General features: G+C 45.2%; 2 protein-coding genes across 3 annotated transcripts in view; one reads left to right on the top strand and one right to left on the bottom strand.

The window, feature by feature from the left end:
* LOC125633959 (centrosomal P4.1-associated protein-like) overlaps window positions 1-19,453 on the bottom strand; it is a 71,291-nt gene extending 51,838 nt beyond the window's left edge. The window contains exons 1-3 of one of the 2 annotated variants that reach the window (XM_048844013.2): window positions 18,766-19,453; window positions 9,639-10,246; window positions 5,958-6,054 (exon numbers count right to left, since the gene is read on the bottom strand). In XM_048844013.2, the coding sequence (XP_048699970.2) occupies window positions 5,958-6,054; window positions 9,639-10,076 (535 nt within the window). In that variant the 5' untranslated portion in view covers window positions 10,077-10,246; window positions 18,766-19,453. Of the gene's footprint in view, window positions 1-5,957; window positions 6,055-7,726; window positions 9,103-9,638; window positions 10,247-18,765 lie in introns of those variants that run through there. The other variant, XM_075126859.1, reaches the window with a different exon arrangement.
* Window positions 191-3,127, top strand: GPR31 (G protein-coupled receptor 31). Its single transcript, XM_048844014.2, has one exon. It carries the CDS (start codon window positions 221-223, stop codon window positions 1,187-1,189), a length of 969 nt encoding a protein of 322 aa, XP_048699971.2. The 5' UTR covers window positions 191-220; the 3' UTR covers window positions 1,190-3,127.
* Window positions 19,454-19,662: the final 209 nt, after the last annotated feature.

The raw sequence follows: 19,662 nt of genomic DNA, 5'->3' as shown, positions 1-19,662 counted from the left end.
ACTATATTTCAACAAACTCTTCAAGTAGCATTTCTTTAATGAATTATAATTTCATTATAATTCATTCTACTTTCACAGTATACTTCCTTCTCTGAGAAATGCAGAAGTAATTACAGTATTAGGAGGAAAAGAAATCCTTTTTTGGGGGAGGGGGAGGGGCGCTTTGAAGTGTAACATGATCCTTTTCAGTGTTTCAGTCCTTTTGAGAAGCCAGCAGAAAATGACACGTTCTAACTGCTCTGTTTACAATGAGTCTGTGGAAATAGCCATGAACATCCTTCTAATTTTGGAATTTGGGCTGGGACTCACAAGCAATGCTATTGCTCTGTGGACGTTCTACTTCCGTTTGAAAATTTGGAAGCCACATGCCATCTACTTGCTCAACCTGGTTATTGCAGACGTCTTGCTGAACATTTGCCTGCCGTTTCGACTACTGCTTGCTCTCAGGTTTAGCATTCTAGAGACATGGGATTATAGAGAGCTATTCTGCTCGGTAATACTCTTCATGCTGTCTCTTTCCCAAGCTGTCTCCATCGCATTCCTCACGGCTGTAGCTCTGGATCGCTATTTCCGAGTGGTCCACCCTAACGATAAAACCAGCTCTCTCATAGCCAGGAATGCTAGAGTCACTGCTTGCTTGGTTTGGCTTTTAGCAATCGGATTGACTGTTGAGATCCTGGTTGCTCCTCAACCCAAAACCTTCACTGAGTGCCGCAGTTTCAGCCCACAAGGAGATGCCAACTTCTACAGCATCTGGCATGTCATCGTATTCTTTTTGGAGTTTCTCGTTCCCTTTGGCCTCATTTTGTTTTGCACAGTTGGCATCATCAGGAAGCTGAAGAAGAGCCCCCGGGATTTGAGCAGTCAACCTAAGCTGCAGAAAGCCATGTTGTTAGTGATTGCAGTGGTGGTGGTGTTCGGAGTTTGCTTCCTGCCCAGTGTGTTGGGCAGAGTTCTTGTGTATATTCTCCAAAACTTTGAAAGCTGTGCAGCTTTTCGTTTTGCTGTGAATGTATTTGATGTTACTGTCTGCTGGACCTATCTCAACAGTGCTATGGACCCCATCGTGTACTGCTTCTCAAGCCCGACTTTTCGAAGTTCCTATAGGAAGGTCTTGAATTCTCTCAGGGTGAGAAGAAATGAAGTGGAACCCCAGAGCTTAGACATTTCCAAAGATTCTGAAACTTGAAGCAATTGGAAAGATTTTGATAATCTCTCATGTATATGCCAGGTTGGAAAGGAAACTTTTTTCCCTCCATTACCATGTCTTATCCTGAAAATGAAGGGTCTGTCAGAACTCAGCCGTTCTAACCCCTTTCATTCCATTGGGCTGGAATTCTAGTTAAACAAGTCAAAAACCTAGATGTAACATTAGCTGATGTACATCACTGTAGCTCCATTGACTTAAGTGGAGATATGCCAATTTATGCCAGCAGGGGATCTGACTCTATTTTTTTTTTTTTTTTTTACAAAATCTACAGTCTAAGGGCCCCGTGCTCCCACTAAAGTCAATAGTAAAACTCCTATTGACTCCAGTGGCAGTAGGGAATGCCATCTTAAATCAGTTTAAAATTGTGATATATACAAAAGCCAAATAGATTCTCCAAAACTTATTATTTTCTTATGTTTAGCTGTACCTAATGTAAAGATTAACATTTTAAAAATGAAGCTTTACAAGCAGTTGTTCCTTATATGTTGATTGAAACTTGAATTTAGATTGTAAATAATTCTGTCCAAACTAGCCATGTTCTGTTCCTTCATGTACATGTGAGGCACTATTGTTTTATTTTTATAGGGATAGAGCAGGGGTGGGCAAACTATGGCCCGTGGGCCAGATCCGACCCACAAGCCATTTTAAGCCAGCCCTCAAGCTCCCACTGGGGAGCGGGGTCTGGGGCTTTCCTGGCTCTGGCAGTCCGGCCAGGGCGCTGGGTCAGGGGCCGCACCACGTGGCTTGGCCCAGCTCCGGCACTCCAGCTGGGGTGCAGGGTCGGGGGCCATACCACGCAGCTCCTGGAAGCAGCCGCATGGCCCCGCTCCAGCTGCTACGTGCTCCAATTGGAGCTGTAGGGGCGGTGCCTGAGGATGGGGCAGTGAGCAGAGCTGCCTGGCCGCGCCTACGCGTAGGAGCTGGAGAAGGGACATGCCACTGCTTCCGGGAGCCACTTGAGGTAAGCGCCGCTCAGAGCCTGCAGCCCTGAGCCTCTCCCCATGCCCCAACCCCCTGTCCCAGCCCTGATTCCCCTCCCACCCTCCGAACCCCTCAGTCCCAGCCCGGGGCACCCTCCTGCACCCCAAACTCCTCATTCCCAGCCCCACCCCAGAGCCTGCAACCCCTCCCACACCCCAACCCCAATTTTGTGAGCATTCATGGCCTGCCATACAATTTCTATTCCCCAGTGTGGCCCTCAGGCCAAAAGGTTTGCCCACCCCTTGGATAGAGGGACTTAATTGTCTTTGTCAAGAATGTTTCCTATACATAGTACAGCAGGAGTGGGGGAAGTGAAACTACAAAAGATTTACATCTTTGATTGCAAAATGCTACCTCTGTGAACCCATGAAGCTTTGCAATTCACTCATTCTATCATCTGGTGGAACAATATCTTGGGTCTAGTGAGAAATGCAGAGGTGTGGACAATATTATACCAAGAATCATGAATTGCACGTATTATTTCTTGACGGTCGAATTTTTAAATCAAGTTTTTATTTCTTTACCAATCATTATTTCTGCATTATAGAATTATAAAAAGATAGCAGCATGAAGGTCCATTTAACACCCACTCCCCTACAATCACAGAAGATGGACCATGCAAGAGACATCCACAACATCCTTGAGGATTATTGGTTGCTGCTGAATGCCCTAACCAAGACCTATGCAGTGTAGTCGTAGTTGTTTCGGTCCCAGGATATTTGAGAGACAGGGTGGGTGAGGTAATATCTTTTATTGGACCATTCAAGAGCTCTGCTGAGTCTATGATTTTTAGTGATTAGCAGAGTTATGACCCTGGATGTATGGCTAATTACAAGTCTATAATCCACTAACCCCCTTTTTTTCCCATGACTGCAAAGGTGTTAACAGGCCACTCTACCTTGAATGGTCCCTTAGAATATGAGCTAGCTACTTATGCTAACCACTCTGTTCCACCTTGTATTGAGCTGTAATGCTCTCAGCATCTTTCCCAGAGCTGAAGAAGAGCTCTGTGTGGATTGAAAGCTTGTCTCTCTCACCAACAGAAGTTGGTCTGTAGCAAGGCGATGACTCACAGGCATGGCGCCTCCTGCTGGTCAGCCAGGGAATTAGCTCTTCACCAGCACTGAAGCGCCCTCTGCAGGCCGGTGTCTCACCTGCCACTGGCCCCGTGTCCCTCCCAGACCCCGGTGCCTTATTCCCTAGGGTTCTGCACCAGCAGGATCCCCACTCTGGGTCTCCCCTCCCAGGGAATCCCCAACCCTCTAGGCCCACCTTGCCTCAATGGCTACTGCCAGTCATCAGCTAGCCACTGTTCACTGGGGCAGACTGCAGTGTAATGGCCACTCATCACTGGCAAGGGGGTAGGACCTGCTGCCTTTGCCTATCCTCAGGCTGCCCCTCTGCAGCCCCAGTGCCTCTGGAGGCCTTCACCAAAGCCTGCAACCTGGGGGTTTATCAGGCTGGAGCTCCCCAGCTCCCTTTGCCCTTCCCCAGCAGTATTCTGCTCAGGCACCCTGTTCCCAGGCAGCTAGTCCTTCCCACTCCAGGGCTAAAGTGGGACTTCTTTAGCTCCTGGGCCCCAGCCCTCTTATAGGGCCAGCTGGACCCTGATTGAGCTGGCCACAGTTGTGGTCAGCAACTCAGTCAGCTTCCCACAGATGTTCTTAATCCCTTTCCCTGCTGAAGCCCTCTCCAGGGCTGCTTTTAACCCCTTTTCTGCAGGAGTGGGGCAGCCACCCCACTACATGGCCCAATAAAAGATATTACCTCACCCTACCCAAGACCTGCCAGTCTGAGTCAGGGCTGCAGGTTGTCCACTGGAATCCAGGTTTCCCTCCATCCCTTACACACACACACACAAATAGTGTGAAAAACCAGTTCTGAGCGATACAAGAGTTAAAAAGTATCAAATGTTGAGTTATATTTCCCCCCTCCATGCACAGAGAGTTTTACAAAACCCTTTTACAATCAAACTCTATCATCATAAGTATGGACTAGTATATTTATAACATTGCCCTGGACAGACAGCAAGAACTAAGGGTTTTAAAGAGTCAAAACCTGTTTGTTCCAGCACTTCCCCACTACCAAAACCACCCTCCCACACCACATTTCAGTCTGAAGCTAGTCCCGTAATTTTACACCCTGACACCCCTACTCAAACACACACCATGGTAACCCACAGTTGCAAAAAAAATTCTGTACTGCTTCACACTATACTATATACGAGGGACACAAATGGAACATGATTTTCTTTACAATGACTCCATGCCCTGTATTTTTTGCAAAGAGAAGGAGGTGGGGGAAGATGGAAGGATAGGCATGCTTGGTGTTGGAAAAAGTCTGTGTCACTAAAAGCATGGAGAAATCATTTAACAACCATTTAACCACATAAAATATGACCCTGTCCTACTACCAAAATTAGTGAAATTCGCATTGTAAGTGCTGGTTGAACAGTTTAAAACTACTTGTGAGCTCTGCCATCCTAAGCATTTTGCCAGACCTATCCAGATTTTGTTTATGGAAAAGCACTGGACCAAATTCCAATCTCATTTGCACCAGTGTAATTCCAGAGTAACTCCACTGCTTCCAAAAGACTTCCTACTGTCACTGAGCTTGTCAGGCACTGAGGATGCTAAACTGAAACTGTAGAGAATTGTGATAGAAGACGTTTTCTAAGGAATGCAGGTGATCCATGATTACAACATTGCTGGAATCATCGTTCATGGGTTCTTGATGAACTAGAGTTTAGCCTAGCATATGTGATGGCATGTTCTAGAGCTGCAGACCACCAGCAGTAGAAAGTCTGTCCTCAAGGCATCTCAGCAGCACAAGATACTTGCAATCCCCAAATTGGGTAATGTAGCCCAGAAAGTGGAGAGGGGAGGCCAGGATGCCAGAGCAATGTGCAGATGTACATACCGCAGGCAACATCTGCCAGTGGGGCACTGTGGAACCCTGTCCAAAAGGACAAAAACTGTTCCCTCTGGTGAAACATCTCCAGGAGAGCACCAATTCAAAGATCCTCTGGCTTTTCCGTGCCTCGTTCTCTACTTCCCCCTGCTTGCACTCATGCAGAGGGCCCCTGCAAAACCAGATTCTGTGCAGTGGGTGGAGATCCCAGCTGGTCCCTCACATTGCATTGTGGAACTACACCCATTCCAAAGTTGGGGGGTGGGGGGACAGGGAAATCCCTGCAGAGGGTGGATTCTCCTTTTCTTATTTGCTATGCTGATGCCATTTTCTGGTACTGCTACCATTAAGGAGGAAGCTGTTCCGGAAGTTATATTGTGTTGTGGGGAAGAGACTGAATTACCAGCACGGAAAGTCTATTTCTAGAAACCCTGTCTGCTGAATTCCTTCCCTTCCCCTTCTCATCTAGTTTTTATAAAGCGAGAAAGATGATATTTTAGGTTTTAGCAGTGCCTCCCACTACACTAAAATTTATTACAACACAAATGAATTTTAATCTAGACTTTAGTCGACACATGTACATGAATGTCTGTTAGTATTAAACAGAAATGCACTTTTACACATGAAATGTCTGTAGGAAATACTTAAGAGTCAAAGAAAAGTTTTCTGGAGTTATCATTTTTGTGGTGTGAATAAAATATTTTAGTACAACTCTCAGGTGAAGAGCCTTCTACTTCCTCCGACCAACCCCACATCATAGCTTGAATTTATTTTGGGAACTACAGTATTTTATTGTAGGAATGTGAACAGCTGCCATTTACAGTACTGAGTTCTTAGGAGGAAATCCTGGTAGTACCTGGGTTATAGTAGGTGATGATTTTCTGTTGTTCAGTTACCAGCCTTTGAAGCTGCTCCATCTGTTCCATCATCACCTGTTCCTGCTGCCCTGGGCTCTGTAAATAGTACCAACGAAATGAATTAAAATATGCTCATCTCTCCCTTTTAACAGGAAGGAGGTTTTAGTTTTGTGGTTTGTTTGTTTTTAAAAGGTGATTCCATTGTTTTATTCCAATAAAAAAAAGAGTGTATTTGTATTTAAACATTCTTTTGCAGAGATAACACTCAAAGAAAACAGCAGTGTGCTAAATTAGAGCCTTGCAGTGGGATTGGGATCTCATGGGTCCTGCAGGACCCACTGCCATAATAGTGGGAGCGGATAAACTGTACTTCATTGCAGGAGGGATTAGGTGGCAAAAAAAAGCAACAAACAAAAAAACACCAAATCTCTCCTAAGTTTGCCATAAATAGAATTTCAGCAATATAAAGCAAGTTTTTCTTTTTTTTAAATAAAGCTTTTAATTCTTAAATTTAAATGGGGGATAGAAAGAGATTTCATGTCCATTATAACAGGAGTTAAAGTATTTTTACATGGTTTAAGCAAGACTTTTTTATTCTTTGAATGGTAAAAATTTTGTCTGAATTCCGCATATATATATATATATATATATATATATATATATATATATATATATATATATATATGATGTCAACATTATATATAGTATATATATAAATTGACCATTTTATTTTTAGTGGCAAGGGGAAATCTGTCTTTCCTGCGGGATTTGTGGGATCTAAGGGTTTTGTGCGTGGGAGTGGGATAAAAATGCAAGAAACCATGCAGGATCCGGTGGGAGTTGGTACTGCGGAGCTGGAGGAGCAGGATTTTCAAAATAGTCCAGCACAAGGCTCTATGCTTGGGCATGAGAATCAGGAAGTGAAACTGACAATTTTTTCACTGTCCAACTTGAGTGAAATGTAAATTAACCACATAAATGATGAAAAGTAGAGTTTTCAAATTCTTTCACATACAATAGTCTATGATACTGTTAGTAACATATATGGAAAAAAATTAAACACAATTTTAATCCTGACAGTATTCCCACTCTCCCAATCTTTGATGTCTTATGGCAGTTTTTACAGTCAAACCACACATACTTAAAAACATATTCAAGAGTGAATTATTTCATAGTGTTATTCAGTATTATGGCTGATAGGAAAATGCACACATTTAAAAAAAAACAAAAAAATGAAATTTTTCCTGCACATTTTTCTTTGAAAATTTGAAAAATTTAGACCACTCTATAAGCCAGTCAAAAAACAGTAAAACATTTCTGCAAAACAATTTCCTTGAAATTTCAAGTGTTTTAAACATTTCACCCAGCGCTATTAGAATAAGCTATATCAGTAGAGTGAAACACATTTGCTGGCAGATTTGTGAGCGGCTATGTTAATAATTCATGACCTGATTTGCAGAGGTGCTGAGCACATAGATCTCTCACAAAAGCCAATAGGATTTGCAGGTGTCTCCGTAAACCTGGGTTCTATTCTACTCAGCTGACCTGCTGAGTGACACTGGCCAAGTCACTTCACTTCTCTGTCCCATTTGCCCTTCTAATTAGACTCTGAGCTGGTCAGGGCAGAGACTGTCTCTTACTACATATATGCATAATGCTTAGCACAATTAGGCTGTGATTTCACTTAGGGCATCTAAGTGCCACTGTAATATAGATAAATAAATAAATAGCCATGTTCCACTCTTTCCACATGCTGAAAATGCCTTACCTGCTTGGCACTCTGTGAATTTGGGGTGGGTGGGGGTCATAGAAGAAGAGAGAAGATGGGTAGAAAGGAGAGATTTAAGAGTGCCCCTAAAATTTCAGGACCTACGGCACTCTACAGCTGTTAATGCCACAGTCATAGGCACCTCAAGCATTAAACTATTATGGAACAGAACAGGTCTGGCACTATCCTTCTATCTCCAACACAAGCGGGTTAGCTCCCTACCTCCATAGAACTCCTGGTCCAGAGAAACAGAGACCCAAATCTGCCCCAAATTAAAATGCTGCTACTAACCTGCCCACTGCTCCTTCTAGTCAGTCTATCCTTCTTTCTCTCTCCTTCACTCGTGCACTCCCCATTCACCTTGTTTGTCTCCTTCCCATCTCTCCCCTTCTGCTTTTTGGCTGTTCCCCCCACTGGCCTGCTTCCTCTGTCCTCTCTGTTGATCAAAACTTCCAGCCCCTAGCAGTGCAGGAATGAGTTAACACTTGCGGGGTGGAGAGGGAATAGCTCATAACCTAGTAGAGAAAAAGCAACATTCTAGTCTTTGTGCATATCCTCCCTCCATTACTCCGCCCCTGCAATTTGTCTTCCTTGCCTTTCATCTTTGCTTAGGCTGCAAACTCTTTGGGGTAGGGGCCATGTCTTCTTTATGTTCTGTGAAGGTCTATCTCATTTCAAGGAATTAAACAAACAGTAATTATGTGACTATATTATTTCTGCATCTTGTATTTCTCCAGCAGCCTGCCTGAGAGCATTATCTTCATTCTCCTGCTGCCCCTTCTGGCCTCACTGGGGAAGCACCATACACAGAAGCCACCCAAACATGTTCTTTCTTTGTAGGAGTCTCTAGGAAAAGCATTTCAAAAAGACAGAGGCAAGGGCCTACAGGAAAATCTAGGATCTCCAGGACCCTATGCCAGATTTTAACTGCCTGACAATAAACTGAAGACAAGTTTACACCTCACAGAAAATGTTGCCGACCCTCTACACGGCAACCTAATCTTAAATAACTAAGCCCCAGCAAACTCCATTTGCCTGCTAGACATGATCTTCAAGTAGGGCCCTGTCTACACTTGCACTTTTACCAACATTGGTCTATTACCAGGCATCTCCCTGGGGTAGCAGTAGTAAAATAAAGTCTGTGCCTCATCAACACTACTGCTTCTGCCATTGCTCTCTCTAGTGGTGCTGCACAAAGATGGGAAAAGTGCTGAAGAGTCCCAGTGTAATCGTACCCTACATTTCAGATAAGCTGTTGCCTATTATAGGTGGTGTCCATAGTGCAGTTTTATTTGGTAGTTAGAAACCCAGTGCAGCAGGCTGCTTTGGTGCAGGAGACAGTGCAGAGCTACTCTTGTCCAGCTGTCTGTCTGCCCCTAAAAGAAGAAAAAAGAGAAAAGGGACAGTCAAAAGGGAAGAGAAGGAGGAAAAGGACATAAAAGTTGAGAAAAGAAAAAGAAAAGGGAAAAGGCATAGGAAGAAGACAGACAATAGTGATCATTGAAAAAAAAAATCCCCAACTTTGGTTTCCCATGTCATTGTCACACACATGATGATGTACTACCAAAGTCTGGAATTCCTCCTAAAGGAGGGAAGTGGAGAGGAATAAACATCAAAACGACAGGAACAAGGGGTGAACAAACTGATTTGTTCTTGGAAAAAGGAATTTGTTACTACAGATTATCATAACAAGCAGCATTTTATTGCCTTGACGTCTTTAAAACAGCATAATCAGACACAGGGTCACACTCCACATCCTGACATTGCCACTAAAGCCTCTCCGTTGCAGACACAAAAGTTAGCAGACCTGTTCCTTCTTAGGGCAATGCATTAGACGCTATTTGTGCAGTCTTCAAAAACCGGGCATGCTCATACTCCACTGAAATGCAATGAACGCTTAAAGCAAACTCACCTGCTCCATGTTTCTGTAGTGTATGGGTTCCTGACTTATCTGAGGAGCAGGAGCAGCAGCAGAGGAAGGACTGAGTGTTTCCGAGTCACTACATTTACTGGCCTGGACAATTCCAGTCTGAGTTACGCTGGATGCCAACAAATGAGGAAAAAGAGCAGAGTTGGCCAAATAATTGAATTGCTTTGCATCCTGAAAAGCTTGGCCATGAAACCTGTTATCTGATGAGCTGCCATTACTGCCCATCATACTGCTTTGTGCCGAGTAGCAGAAGGGTGTAAACTGTTCATTGAATGAGCCATTTGTGCTGTTTATCTGGCCCAGGGGCAAAAAGGACATGGCCTTCCCAGCAATTTTGCTAGGAGATGGCACCAGTCTTGCTGGATCATTGGCAGTCCACTCAGCCATATGGTCTTCATCTTTGAGAGTATCTGCTTCCATATCCCGCTTTCTGAACTCCAGCCTATGGACATACAGTGAATGCAGTTGAAAATAAGCATGCAGTGCTAAAGCGATGGCCCGAGTGGATCCTACCAAGTTCCTCCATTTTTTTTTTCAATCCCAGAGCTTTTTTTTCAGGCTGAAGGCAAAGGATCTTCCATCCATAATAGCTGTCAAAAAATAATATTATTCAGTCAGGAAACATGCAATAAAACAAGAAACAAAACCCCACATTTCTACCACTTGGAGTATCCTGCCTGCCAACTGCTCACTATTAAATTCCAAAGTGTCACACAGATGGGAAGCAAATATAAAGGTATGTTGCAAAAAATATACTTTTCAGCACCAAAAACATCCTTCAGAAGTGAGCTGCCTTGTCCCTTAGCTTCACTGTAAGCCTTTAGGATTAGAGAAATCTGCTTTGAGGCCAAACACCACAGAAGAAACACGGAGAACAGAAGATGATTATGCAGAGAATGCACTACTGAAAAACTATCTGACAGGTTTAGGTAACTCAGAAGAAAGCTTAGTTATAAAAAGGAAGGGGAAAATACACTCATAACTTACAGCCCATTCTCTTTGACTCAGGTGATTAAGAAGATTAGGGCATCTGAAAGCTGTGGGACAAAAAAAGCACATTTCCCTGTTTTAAACTTTCTTAACCTCTCAGTCCTCCTCTCTGAGAGAATGGCTGGCTGCTCCATTTTCTACACAGGTGATTTTAAAAATTATTTAATCAGTTGAACTTAGTGGGTCTTCCAGGTATATTTTAATTTGATTCATAGGCAGTTTCCCTGCCTTCTATGAAATGCAATATAGGCTCTTCAGTAGATTAAGCTTCGAGATAATTAATGACTTTTTCTCCCCACTTCAATTTAAGTGGTTTGAATATGATATACAGACCCATTTTATCTTGATCACTTATTATTATTAGTTAAGCACTGAAGATGTGCGTGGTGCTGGTACAATACCTAAAATACAGTCTCTGCTTCTAACAGCTTGCAATTGGTGTCTCACTGCTGTTTGCATTACATGTGTAATTTTATTCATGTGAGTAGCCCCACTGAGTTCAATGGGACATGTAATTTGAGTAAAGTTGAGTAAAGTCTAAGTGCTTGCAGGTTAGAGGAGAAGACAGGGAGAAAACAAGATATCCTGGGAAATGAAAGGTGGGAATAATGAACAATTTGAAAAAAATTAAACTAAGATATTAATCAGTCAAAGTTTAACACCTTCTTCCTTGTTTGAAATGCAGGCTTCCAGTTTCAGAAGGTGTCTGGAATACAAAAATTTAAATTACAATAGAAACTCAAAAATCTTAGTCCATCAGAGTACCCATAACATTTCATATATCAGTATGATATGTGAACGTACAGGTGTAGTGCATACGGTTTGCTAGTGCTAGCCGTTCATCTCTGGAGAGCTGGGTTCCAATCCTGGATAAGACCAGAAGTAAATGTGAGTTTGGTGGTCTCATCTTAGTGCCTAGAGCACAAGCGTTTACACTGCATGACTGGCAATTTCTATTTAAATACAGCATGGCAGGGTGGCTTGTGCAGAGTCTGTCAGCAACAAGGAGCCCATCCTCCTCTGAGTGCACGCACATAATTCCAATTTATGTTTCTGGGAGTCAGTTGCACCCCAAGGGAGGCAACTTCAGCTACTAGAGTCATTTAAAAATCAAGTTGAAAGGTTATGTTGGTTAAAAGATATGGATAGTGAATATCGGGCTAAGAATCCAGAAGCCAACACTGCAGAATGAAGAGACAGGAGAAGAAGACAGCCAAGACAGAAATAAAACCTGATTATTAAAATTATCTGGCAGGCATGAAAGTGAAAACATTAGCATAGTAAATAATATTTTATCTTAATTTTCAAGCAGAGTAGACTTCTCTTACTTGAATAATTGCAAGAATATAATATACAGCATTCAACTACTAAATCTACATATTGTATGTTAAAAGACTAGCACTAACAAACTTTATAAATTAGAATACATTAGAATCTATTAGTTATGAGCCCTAAAGAAGGTACATTTTGTAGATTACGTTGTACTACTTTTACTTTGAGTGTGGTTTTATTGTAAGGGTTTTCTTTTAATATCCCCTCCTGGCCTCCTTTAAGCTTTCCTTGTGAGCTAGTGCAGTTGACAAGCATGGAGTTGTAGTAATAAAATTACTGTACATGCCAAACACCAAACAATTCATCACTCTGATGTGATTAGTGATTTGGGCTGCTGAGAATGAAGCAAAATGAATATTTTCAGACACTTTGGACATGATATTACATGCTGTTGCTTCCACTCAGTCAGCCAGATTTTATCATGCATGTGCTTAATTCCTTGAATGCCATATATTAATCTCACTCAAGGCCCCAGCCAATTCTATTGCCTGTCACTGATTAGAAATGGAAGAGCCTTGCAACAGCATTGACCTTCTCTCTTCTTCCTCTCCTGAGATCCTCAGTGTTGGGAGAATTCATGATCGCTGATCCAGTGTTTCCAGATCCGCTTATTATGATTAACATCACTTGCCCTGCTCTGTGGTGATCCGGATGCCAAAGTCAGAGTGAGGATAAAAGTATCAGTTATAAGTAGGCTTAGCAGAATTTTATTTTTATTTTTTTATAATTTTGACCAATAATATTGACTTTTATTGTTAAATATTTTCTATTTTTATCTATTTAAATAGTCACAGTTGCACAAAATTACGGGTTTTAAGCTTATTTTTATCTATTTAAATTTTCATTGTTGTGGGAAGTTATGGAGGAGTCAGAGGCTATAGGAAGGTCAGACAATTTTTAATGAAGTAGATGTTGAGATTCAAAAACTTGCACTTTATAATGGTTAAACACAAATTGTCAACATCATGTGTTTAAATATACAAAGTAAATATCTTTACATCAAACCCTAATAAGTTCTCAAGCAGCCTTTTTCTTATTTTTCCCATCTGTATTTTTGATTACTGTCAATGGAAATGTTTTTTCAACAGTATGTGTGTGCATTGTGAAATCGATGTTTATTGACATTTGCCCAATAAAAATCTAATCCTTCCAAGTCTAGTTATAAGACGGGGGTGAACTGGCATGAAGATATGCAGGGCTGGTATACACTAAAAGTTAGTTTGACTCAGCTCGGGGATGTGAAAAATCCACCCCCCTGAGCAACGCAGTTAAGCCGATCCAAACCCTGGAGTAGACAATGCTAGGTCAACGGAAAAATTCGTGGGGAGGTAGATTAACTACAGCAATTGGAGAACCCCTCCTGGCCGCGTAGGTAGTGTCTGCACTGAAGTAATACAGCAGCACAGCTGCAGCCGTCAACTACAAAACCCTCAGCTACAAACGCGCTGACTGGAGGAGATATCCACTATCAGCAGGCACTTAATTAAAAAGCTTAAGTAACAACAAGAAGACTCACATTTGCCTCTTTAGAAATCCAAGACCAATAAGATAGATGTCTGTCAATGTGGGGGTTTTCTATAGTACCCATCACTGTATTATCTAGGTCAGGGGTAGGCAACCTATGGCATGTGTGCCAAAGGCGACATGCAAGCTGATTTTCAGTGGCACTCTGCTGCCAGCCTGGGGTTCCATCTGCCGGCCCCCTGCCAGCCGGGGTCCCGGCCGCCAGCCCCACTCAGCCCACTGTTGTCCTGGATGGACTGAAGCCCAGTCCAGCAGCGGGCTGAGCGGGGCCGGCGGCCGGGACCCCAGCTGGCAGAGGCTGGCGGTCGGAACCTCAGATCGGCAGCAGGCTGTGCTCAGCTCGTTGCCGGTCTGGGGTTCATGCTGCCAGCCCCTTGCCAGCCGGGGTCCCAGCCGCCGGCCCCGCTTAGCCCGCTGTCGGCCTGGGGACATTGGAAAACTCAGCAAGGAAAAGAAAGGGCAAGGATCACACTAAACTGATAAGATCTGCATTTTAATTTAAATGAAGCTTCTTAAACATTTTAAAAACCTTATTTACTTTACATACAACAATAGTTTAGTTATATAATATAGACTTATAGAGAGAGACCTTCTAAAAATGTTAAAACGTACTGGCACACGAAACATTAAATTACAGTGAATAAATGACAGGTTTCAGAGGAACAGCCGTGTTAGTCTGTATTCGCAAAAAGAAAAGGAGTACTTGTGGCACCTTAGAGACTAACCAATTTATTTGAGCATGAGCTTTCGTGAGCCACAGCTCACTTCATCAGATGTGAATAAATGAAGACTTGGCATACCACTTCTGAAAGGCTGCTGATCTCTGATCCAGGTGCTCCCCAGGTAAATTAAATGTGCCTGGTGAAATAGTCTGCTCTTCTCCTTTCTCTCAGATAAAAAAAGCATTGTTTGGGGAATAATATAGGTGGGGCTGGTAGCACCACCGGTTACTAAGTTAGCCTGATATTTCCATTATAAGCAGCTGAAAACAGGTTCTCATAATGTTGCCAAACTTGAAATGTTTGGGTTGAAATGTCCCATGCTGGATGTTTGCTTCTGCTTGAATTTTTTTGGAAATGTTCAGCCAAAACAGTTCAGCCATTTCCAAGAATGAGACTAGGAAATAATCTGTTGTTTTGCCCATGTTAAAACATTTTTGACAACCTTTTCTTTGAAAAGCGTTGGTCTGTCCACGCGTTGAAGTGGGGGCTTGAAATTTGGAAGGAAGGTGGCCTTTGTGTTAGAGATGCATCTTTTGCTATTCCTGTGAAAATCCACCCAAATTTGGCCAAGTTATAAGCCTTTGAAAACTCTCAGTTTGCACATGCTCAGTAGAGACTTCTTAGATTTAGAAGTTAAAATCTCCAACACGTCCATAAGCAGTGAGCATGTTCTATCCCCTCACAGCTCCTAGTGCTGACCAGACCGTGCATGCACCATTCTCACAGGGCAACTGAGCATGTTCCAGCCCCTCACGGTTCTTATATTAGACCAGACTACACATGTGCCATCCCCACAGAATGAGCACGCTCCCTCCATAGTAGGGATACAGGGACTAGTGTGCAACTGGGCACCAGAACTGAGAGCAAAAGCTTGTCTCTCCAGTGCTCCCAATTACCCCCCAGCTGGCACCCAGGCAGCCTAGACGGGTACTTGAACACAGAGGAAACAAGAGCCAGAGTTTGGAATTTCGAGAAGGAGGCTGAGAGGAGTAGATTGGGGCAAGAAGATGGTGAAGGCAGAGACACAGATTGGATGAGAAGCCTGGGGAGGGATACTGGGACCCAATGGGGATAGGACACAGGAGACATAGAGAGGATGACTGGAAACCAGGGGAAGAGAGAGAGACAGATTGGGGCATAGGGAGGAAACTGGGACTGGCTGAGCAAGGAGACTGGAGACAAGGAACCAGGAGTAGTGGTAGTGGGACTGGGAATGGCTGGGCAAGACGAGAAAAAGTACCTGCTGGGAGACTGGGACTGAAAGGGGATAAAATATGGTCAGCACTAGGAGCTGTGAGGGGATAGAGCATGCTCACTGCTCACGGACATGTTGGACAGTTTGACATATTCGGGTGGGAGGTTATATTTAGAAGTTAATCTGGCACCTCCAGCACCCACACAATTGTGGGCCCGATCCTTTTTTCCTTTTCCTAGTCTTACATCTCAGGACTATCTGTTCCAGTATCCCCTTTCAGTCTCGGAGCTAAAGGCCCTTCCCCTCAGTTGAGGGGGAGGGGGCCAGCGAACCTAGGCCACAGGTAACAGTGAGGGACAACAAATGAAAATGTAGTGGAGGATACTAACAGTAGGATAAGCAGTCCGAGGAGCAGAGACTGGAAATAGGACGAAGAGCCAGGTGGGCAAGAGACATGACTGAGGCAGGGATAGGGTGGAGGGCTTGAGATAGAAAGGGTCCAGTGTGGGCAGAAATGGACAGAAGACTCTGTGTCCACTAGAGAACACACCCTTACAGAGCTTGGAATGGAACTGAAGATTCCTGAGTCTCATCATTCGTCTGCTGCCTGCCAATATCTTGAAATACACTGGCAAAGTGATCCATTCTCCTCTAGTGCTGCTCTACCTAGAGGATGACAACATACGACTTCTACCAGTTACTCCATTAACTCAAGTGACAGAGGTCTGTGTGGTGGATTTCAAGGTTCCAGTGCTGCTGCTGACCCATGTGGTGGTCAATATAATGCCAGATTAGGAATTTATGGTTTTTTCAGTTTGCTTTTTTAAAAAACTAAGGAATTATACCCTAAAAAAAAAAAAAGTGAAAAAAAACATTATTAAGTTGCAAAAACTAGTAAATGCCAGGTTGCTTGTGAAATCTTAATTTGGCCCCCTTGTGTGTATGCGTTATAATACTGCCTTTATCCATCCAAGTGACCATCACATACTATTTTTCCCACAGGACCCTGTCTCATTCAGTACACAAGCTAGATGGCGCTCTGGAGGTGAATCAGTGTTGTGTAGTGGAGGAGGCTGTTGTCTGCAGAACACTGCTTCACTTGTTGCAGAAGTGGGAAGGTGCGTACCTAATGTAGTTCTGGGAGATGGCAAGCCTAAACCCACTCAGCGCTAAAGGCCCTCCCCTCAGTTGAGGGGGAGAGGGCCAGCAAACCTAGGCCACAAGTAACAGTGAGGGACAACAAATGAAAAACCCAGGGATGGGAGTGAAGGTCATAAGGTGAAAATCAGGTAACCAGAAGGGGACACCAAGCAAAGAACCCCCGACAGCGCCCACTGCTCCTCACAGGCATCTAAGGAGTCACTGGATACTGCCCAGAGGAACTCTACTCAGAGGCACGACCGAACAAAAGAACAGAAATAGGCCCTGCAGTCGCCTAGCACCACTCTCATCCAGCTTCCTCTTCTCGGTGTGATGGATGGCTACTGGTCAGGCTCAGACTACAACCCCCTTGCCTAGCACGTCTGGGAATGACTCTCAAAAATAATAATACAATTCTGCTTGGATACCAGTGGAGTAGAGAGATGACATACCCATGTGTGTACAGGTCCCTCTGTGTTCAGATACACCTGAAGTCTCGAGAACTTGGTAACAAATTTCTTTACAGTATTTTTTAAATAATTAAAACAGATTAAAACTGTAATCAGAATTTTAAATCAGTTCCTTGATTTCCAGTCCCAGTAAAAGCAACGCTCGTTAAAATGTAGGGCAATATGTTGCCTTTTTTTTCCCCTGTGAGAAAACAACAAAACCTTTGCAGTCAAAAATTTTTTTTTCTTGCCTCTCTCCTAGGATAACTGGGATATATACATTTTCAGAAAATAGTTACTTATGTAAACTAATTGAGAGAAAGTTCCTGATACACCAATTCACTGTAGGCTAGTTACGCTTTGATATGAAAATTAGGGATTGGAGAGATGGGGAGCATTTATGCCCAATCCTACAATTAGCTCCATGTGGGTGGACACCTACTGAAGTAAATGGGACTCTGTACAAGCAAGGAGCCAACTACATGGACTTGATTGCAGGCTCGGGGCTATATATTGTAGCAGATGCTTCCTTAACTGCTTTTATGGATTTTAAATTAGCAATTGTTTTCTGTACATTATTTATTTATTTCATGGAACTCCTGTTGTGCAGTATGTTTGTTCCAATGGTCTGCTGATTTTATAGGAATTAATATGCTTATTTCAGCAAAGGAATGTCTGACCAGGTAGTCTCATTAAATTGCCCATCACCAGCCTGGCTGCTCTGCCTGAGTGCTCCCATGCAGAGTTGGTGGAACTCACTGCTGTAAATTAATCTGAGAGCAAACATTCATTTACAAAAAATATTTCCAGCCCTGGGGCCCAATCCTGTAATCCCTTACTGATGGATATTATTGTTTACACTGGGAGCAGTCCCACTGAAGTCAATAGAGTCGATATCAGTGGACTTGGGCCCCTTCTTCTGTATGTTTTGAAATGGAGCAAACCCCTTTCTGCAAGTGGCAGCAAGGAAGGCTTCCCTTGCAGCTCTGGCTCTCCCCACATCACCCATGGAGCTCTTGATGCTAATGAGAAGGGGTGAACCCAGCAGTTTGCATGCATCCCACAGGAATTTAGGTGGGAGCCCCTTGGTGGGGCATGACCCCCTCTCTCCCTCCCCGAAATGGGACCGGGCAGCAGAGAATAGAGCTCCCCATTCAACGCACTTGGACTTTGCTCCTATTCTTCTGTTCAGAGCAATGCGTGGGGTGGGGGGCAGATGGGGTCATGTGCCCCCCTGATTTCTGCCAGGGTTAATATCCACTGGAGACACCTGACTCACCCCAGAGTAGAGGCTGGGGGTGGGCTGCTGTATGAGACACCCCAACTTCTCCCCTCCTCACAGACACCTGGGCTCAGCGAAACCGCGGCAGAGCTTCCCCTGGGCGGGCAGGCAGGGCACTTAGCAGTGGGGCGCCGGGCTCCCTCGCCAGGCTGCAGGGCTCGCACCTGCTCTGGGCAGCATCCACAGTGCCTCCCCCCGCACCCCCCCAGCTGGCTTCTGCCCCCTCCCCCAGTACCAGCGGGCTCTAGTCCTCAGTGTCTGCCGCCCCACCCGCCCCTGCACAGCGGCCCCGCCCCCCAGGACAACAGCTGGCTCTGAGCGTTCGCTCCCAGCGTCCACAGCTCCTCCCCCGCCGCTGCCGGGCTCTCCACGTGGCGCCGCAGCCCCGCCCGGCCTGCCTACCCCCAGAGAGCCGAGCGGGAGCGGGAGCAGCTCTCTCCCTCCACTCGTCTCCCCCAGGCACTGGCTTCCTTACCTGCCCTGAGCTCTCCCGCACCCTGGCTGCCGCAGCCTTTCCCTGGGGTCCTAAAGCCCGACGAGTCTCCTGCTGCCACGGAGGGAGTTTCCAAGCTTGCGGGCCCGGTGGGCTGTAAGCCTCAGCAGTGGCCCTTTCAGAGCAGCCTCCATCGGCTACTACATGGTGTCGTAAACCGGGCCCTCAGCAGCCGCTCTCCCAACCGAGCCTCCCCGGCTCTCTCTGGAGGACGCTGCCTTGTACAGCCAGCCCCTTGAGACTGTGCCCGCCCCGCTCCCTGCAGTCCCGGGTCCCCGCGGGGAGCCGGAGCCCCTCGCCCCGCTGGGGAGCTGCCAAGCCCTGCAGCAGCCCGGCGCCGTTGAGCTGCGGCGGTAGCTACAGCAACTGTAAACAGCAAGTGCGGCCCCAGGCAAGGGAAGCGCCGTCCCGTCTCTCTGTCCCTGCCTCCCACGGCCCTTCAGTGAGAGCCCGCCCTGCGGCAGGAACTCGCCAGCCGGGCGGGAGCGGGGGAGCTGCCCAGGGGAGCACCCCAGCAGCCGCCTCCAGTGGCGAGAGCCGCCTCGCACAGCGACCCCACATGTCTCCAGAGGCGCTGCCCAGAGTCCCTGGGGGAGGCTGCACAGCGCAGGGCAACGATCCCCGCTGGCGCCACCAGGCAAACACCGAGGTGGAGCATCTCACTGCCCTTGATAACAGCTCTGCAGCCCTGTCACCTCCCCACCCAAGTGAGTGCGTGGAGTGGGCTGCGGGACAGGGGATGCTGCACATGGGAACGTAGTGCTTGATGCAGTTTGACAGGCTAACAACCGAAGGCCGGTCTGCTCAGGGCGCACATTGAAGATCCATGGAAATACTCATAAGGGGCAGGGGGCCTGGTGTCAGCTACATTTTCCCTTC

This window comes from Caretta caretta, chromosome 3 (assembly GCF_965140235.1).
Source record: "Caretta caretta isolate rCarCar2 chromosome 3, rCarCar1.hap1, whole genome shotgun sequence".
Taxonomy (NCBI): Eukaryota; Metazoa; Chordata; order Testudines; family Cheloniidae; genus Caretta; species Caretta caretta.
The sequence above is the reverse complement of the archived record's forward strand: the minus strand, read 5'-3'. Positions and strand labels throughout refer to the sequence as shown.

Coding starts and splice junctions, on each gene's coding strand:
- GPR31 (XM_048844014.2), top strand. CDS start 221: ATGACACGTTCTAACTGCTCTGTTTACAATGAGTCTGTGGAAATAGCC.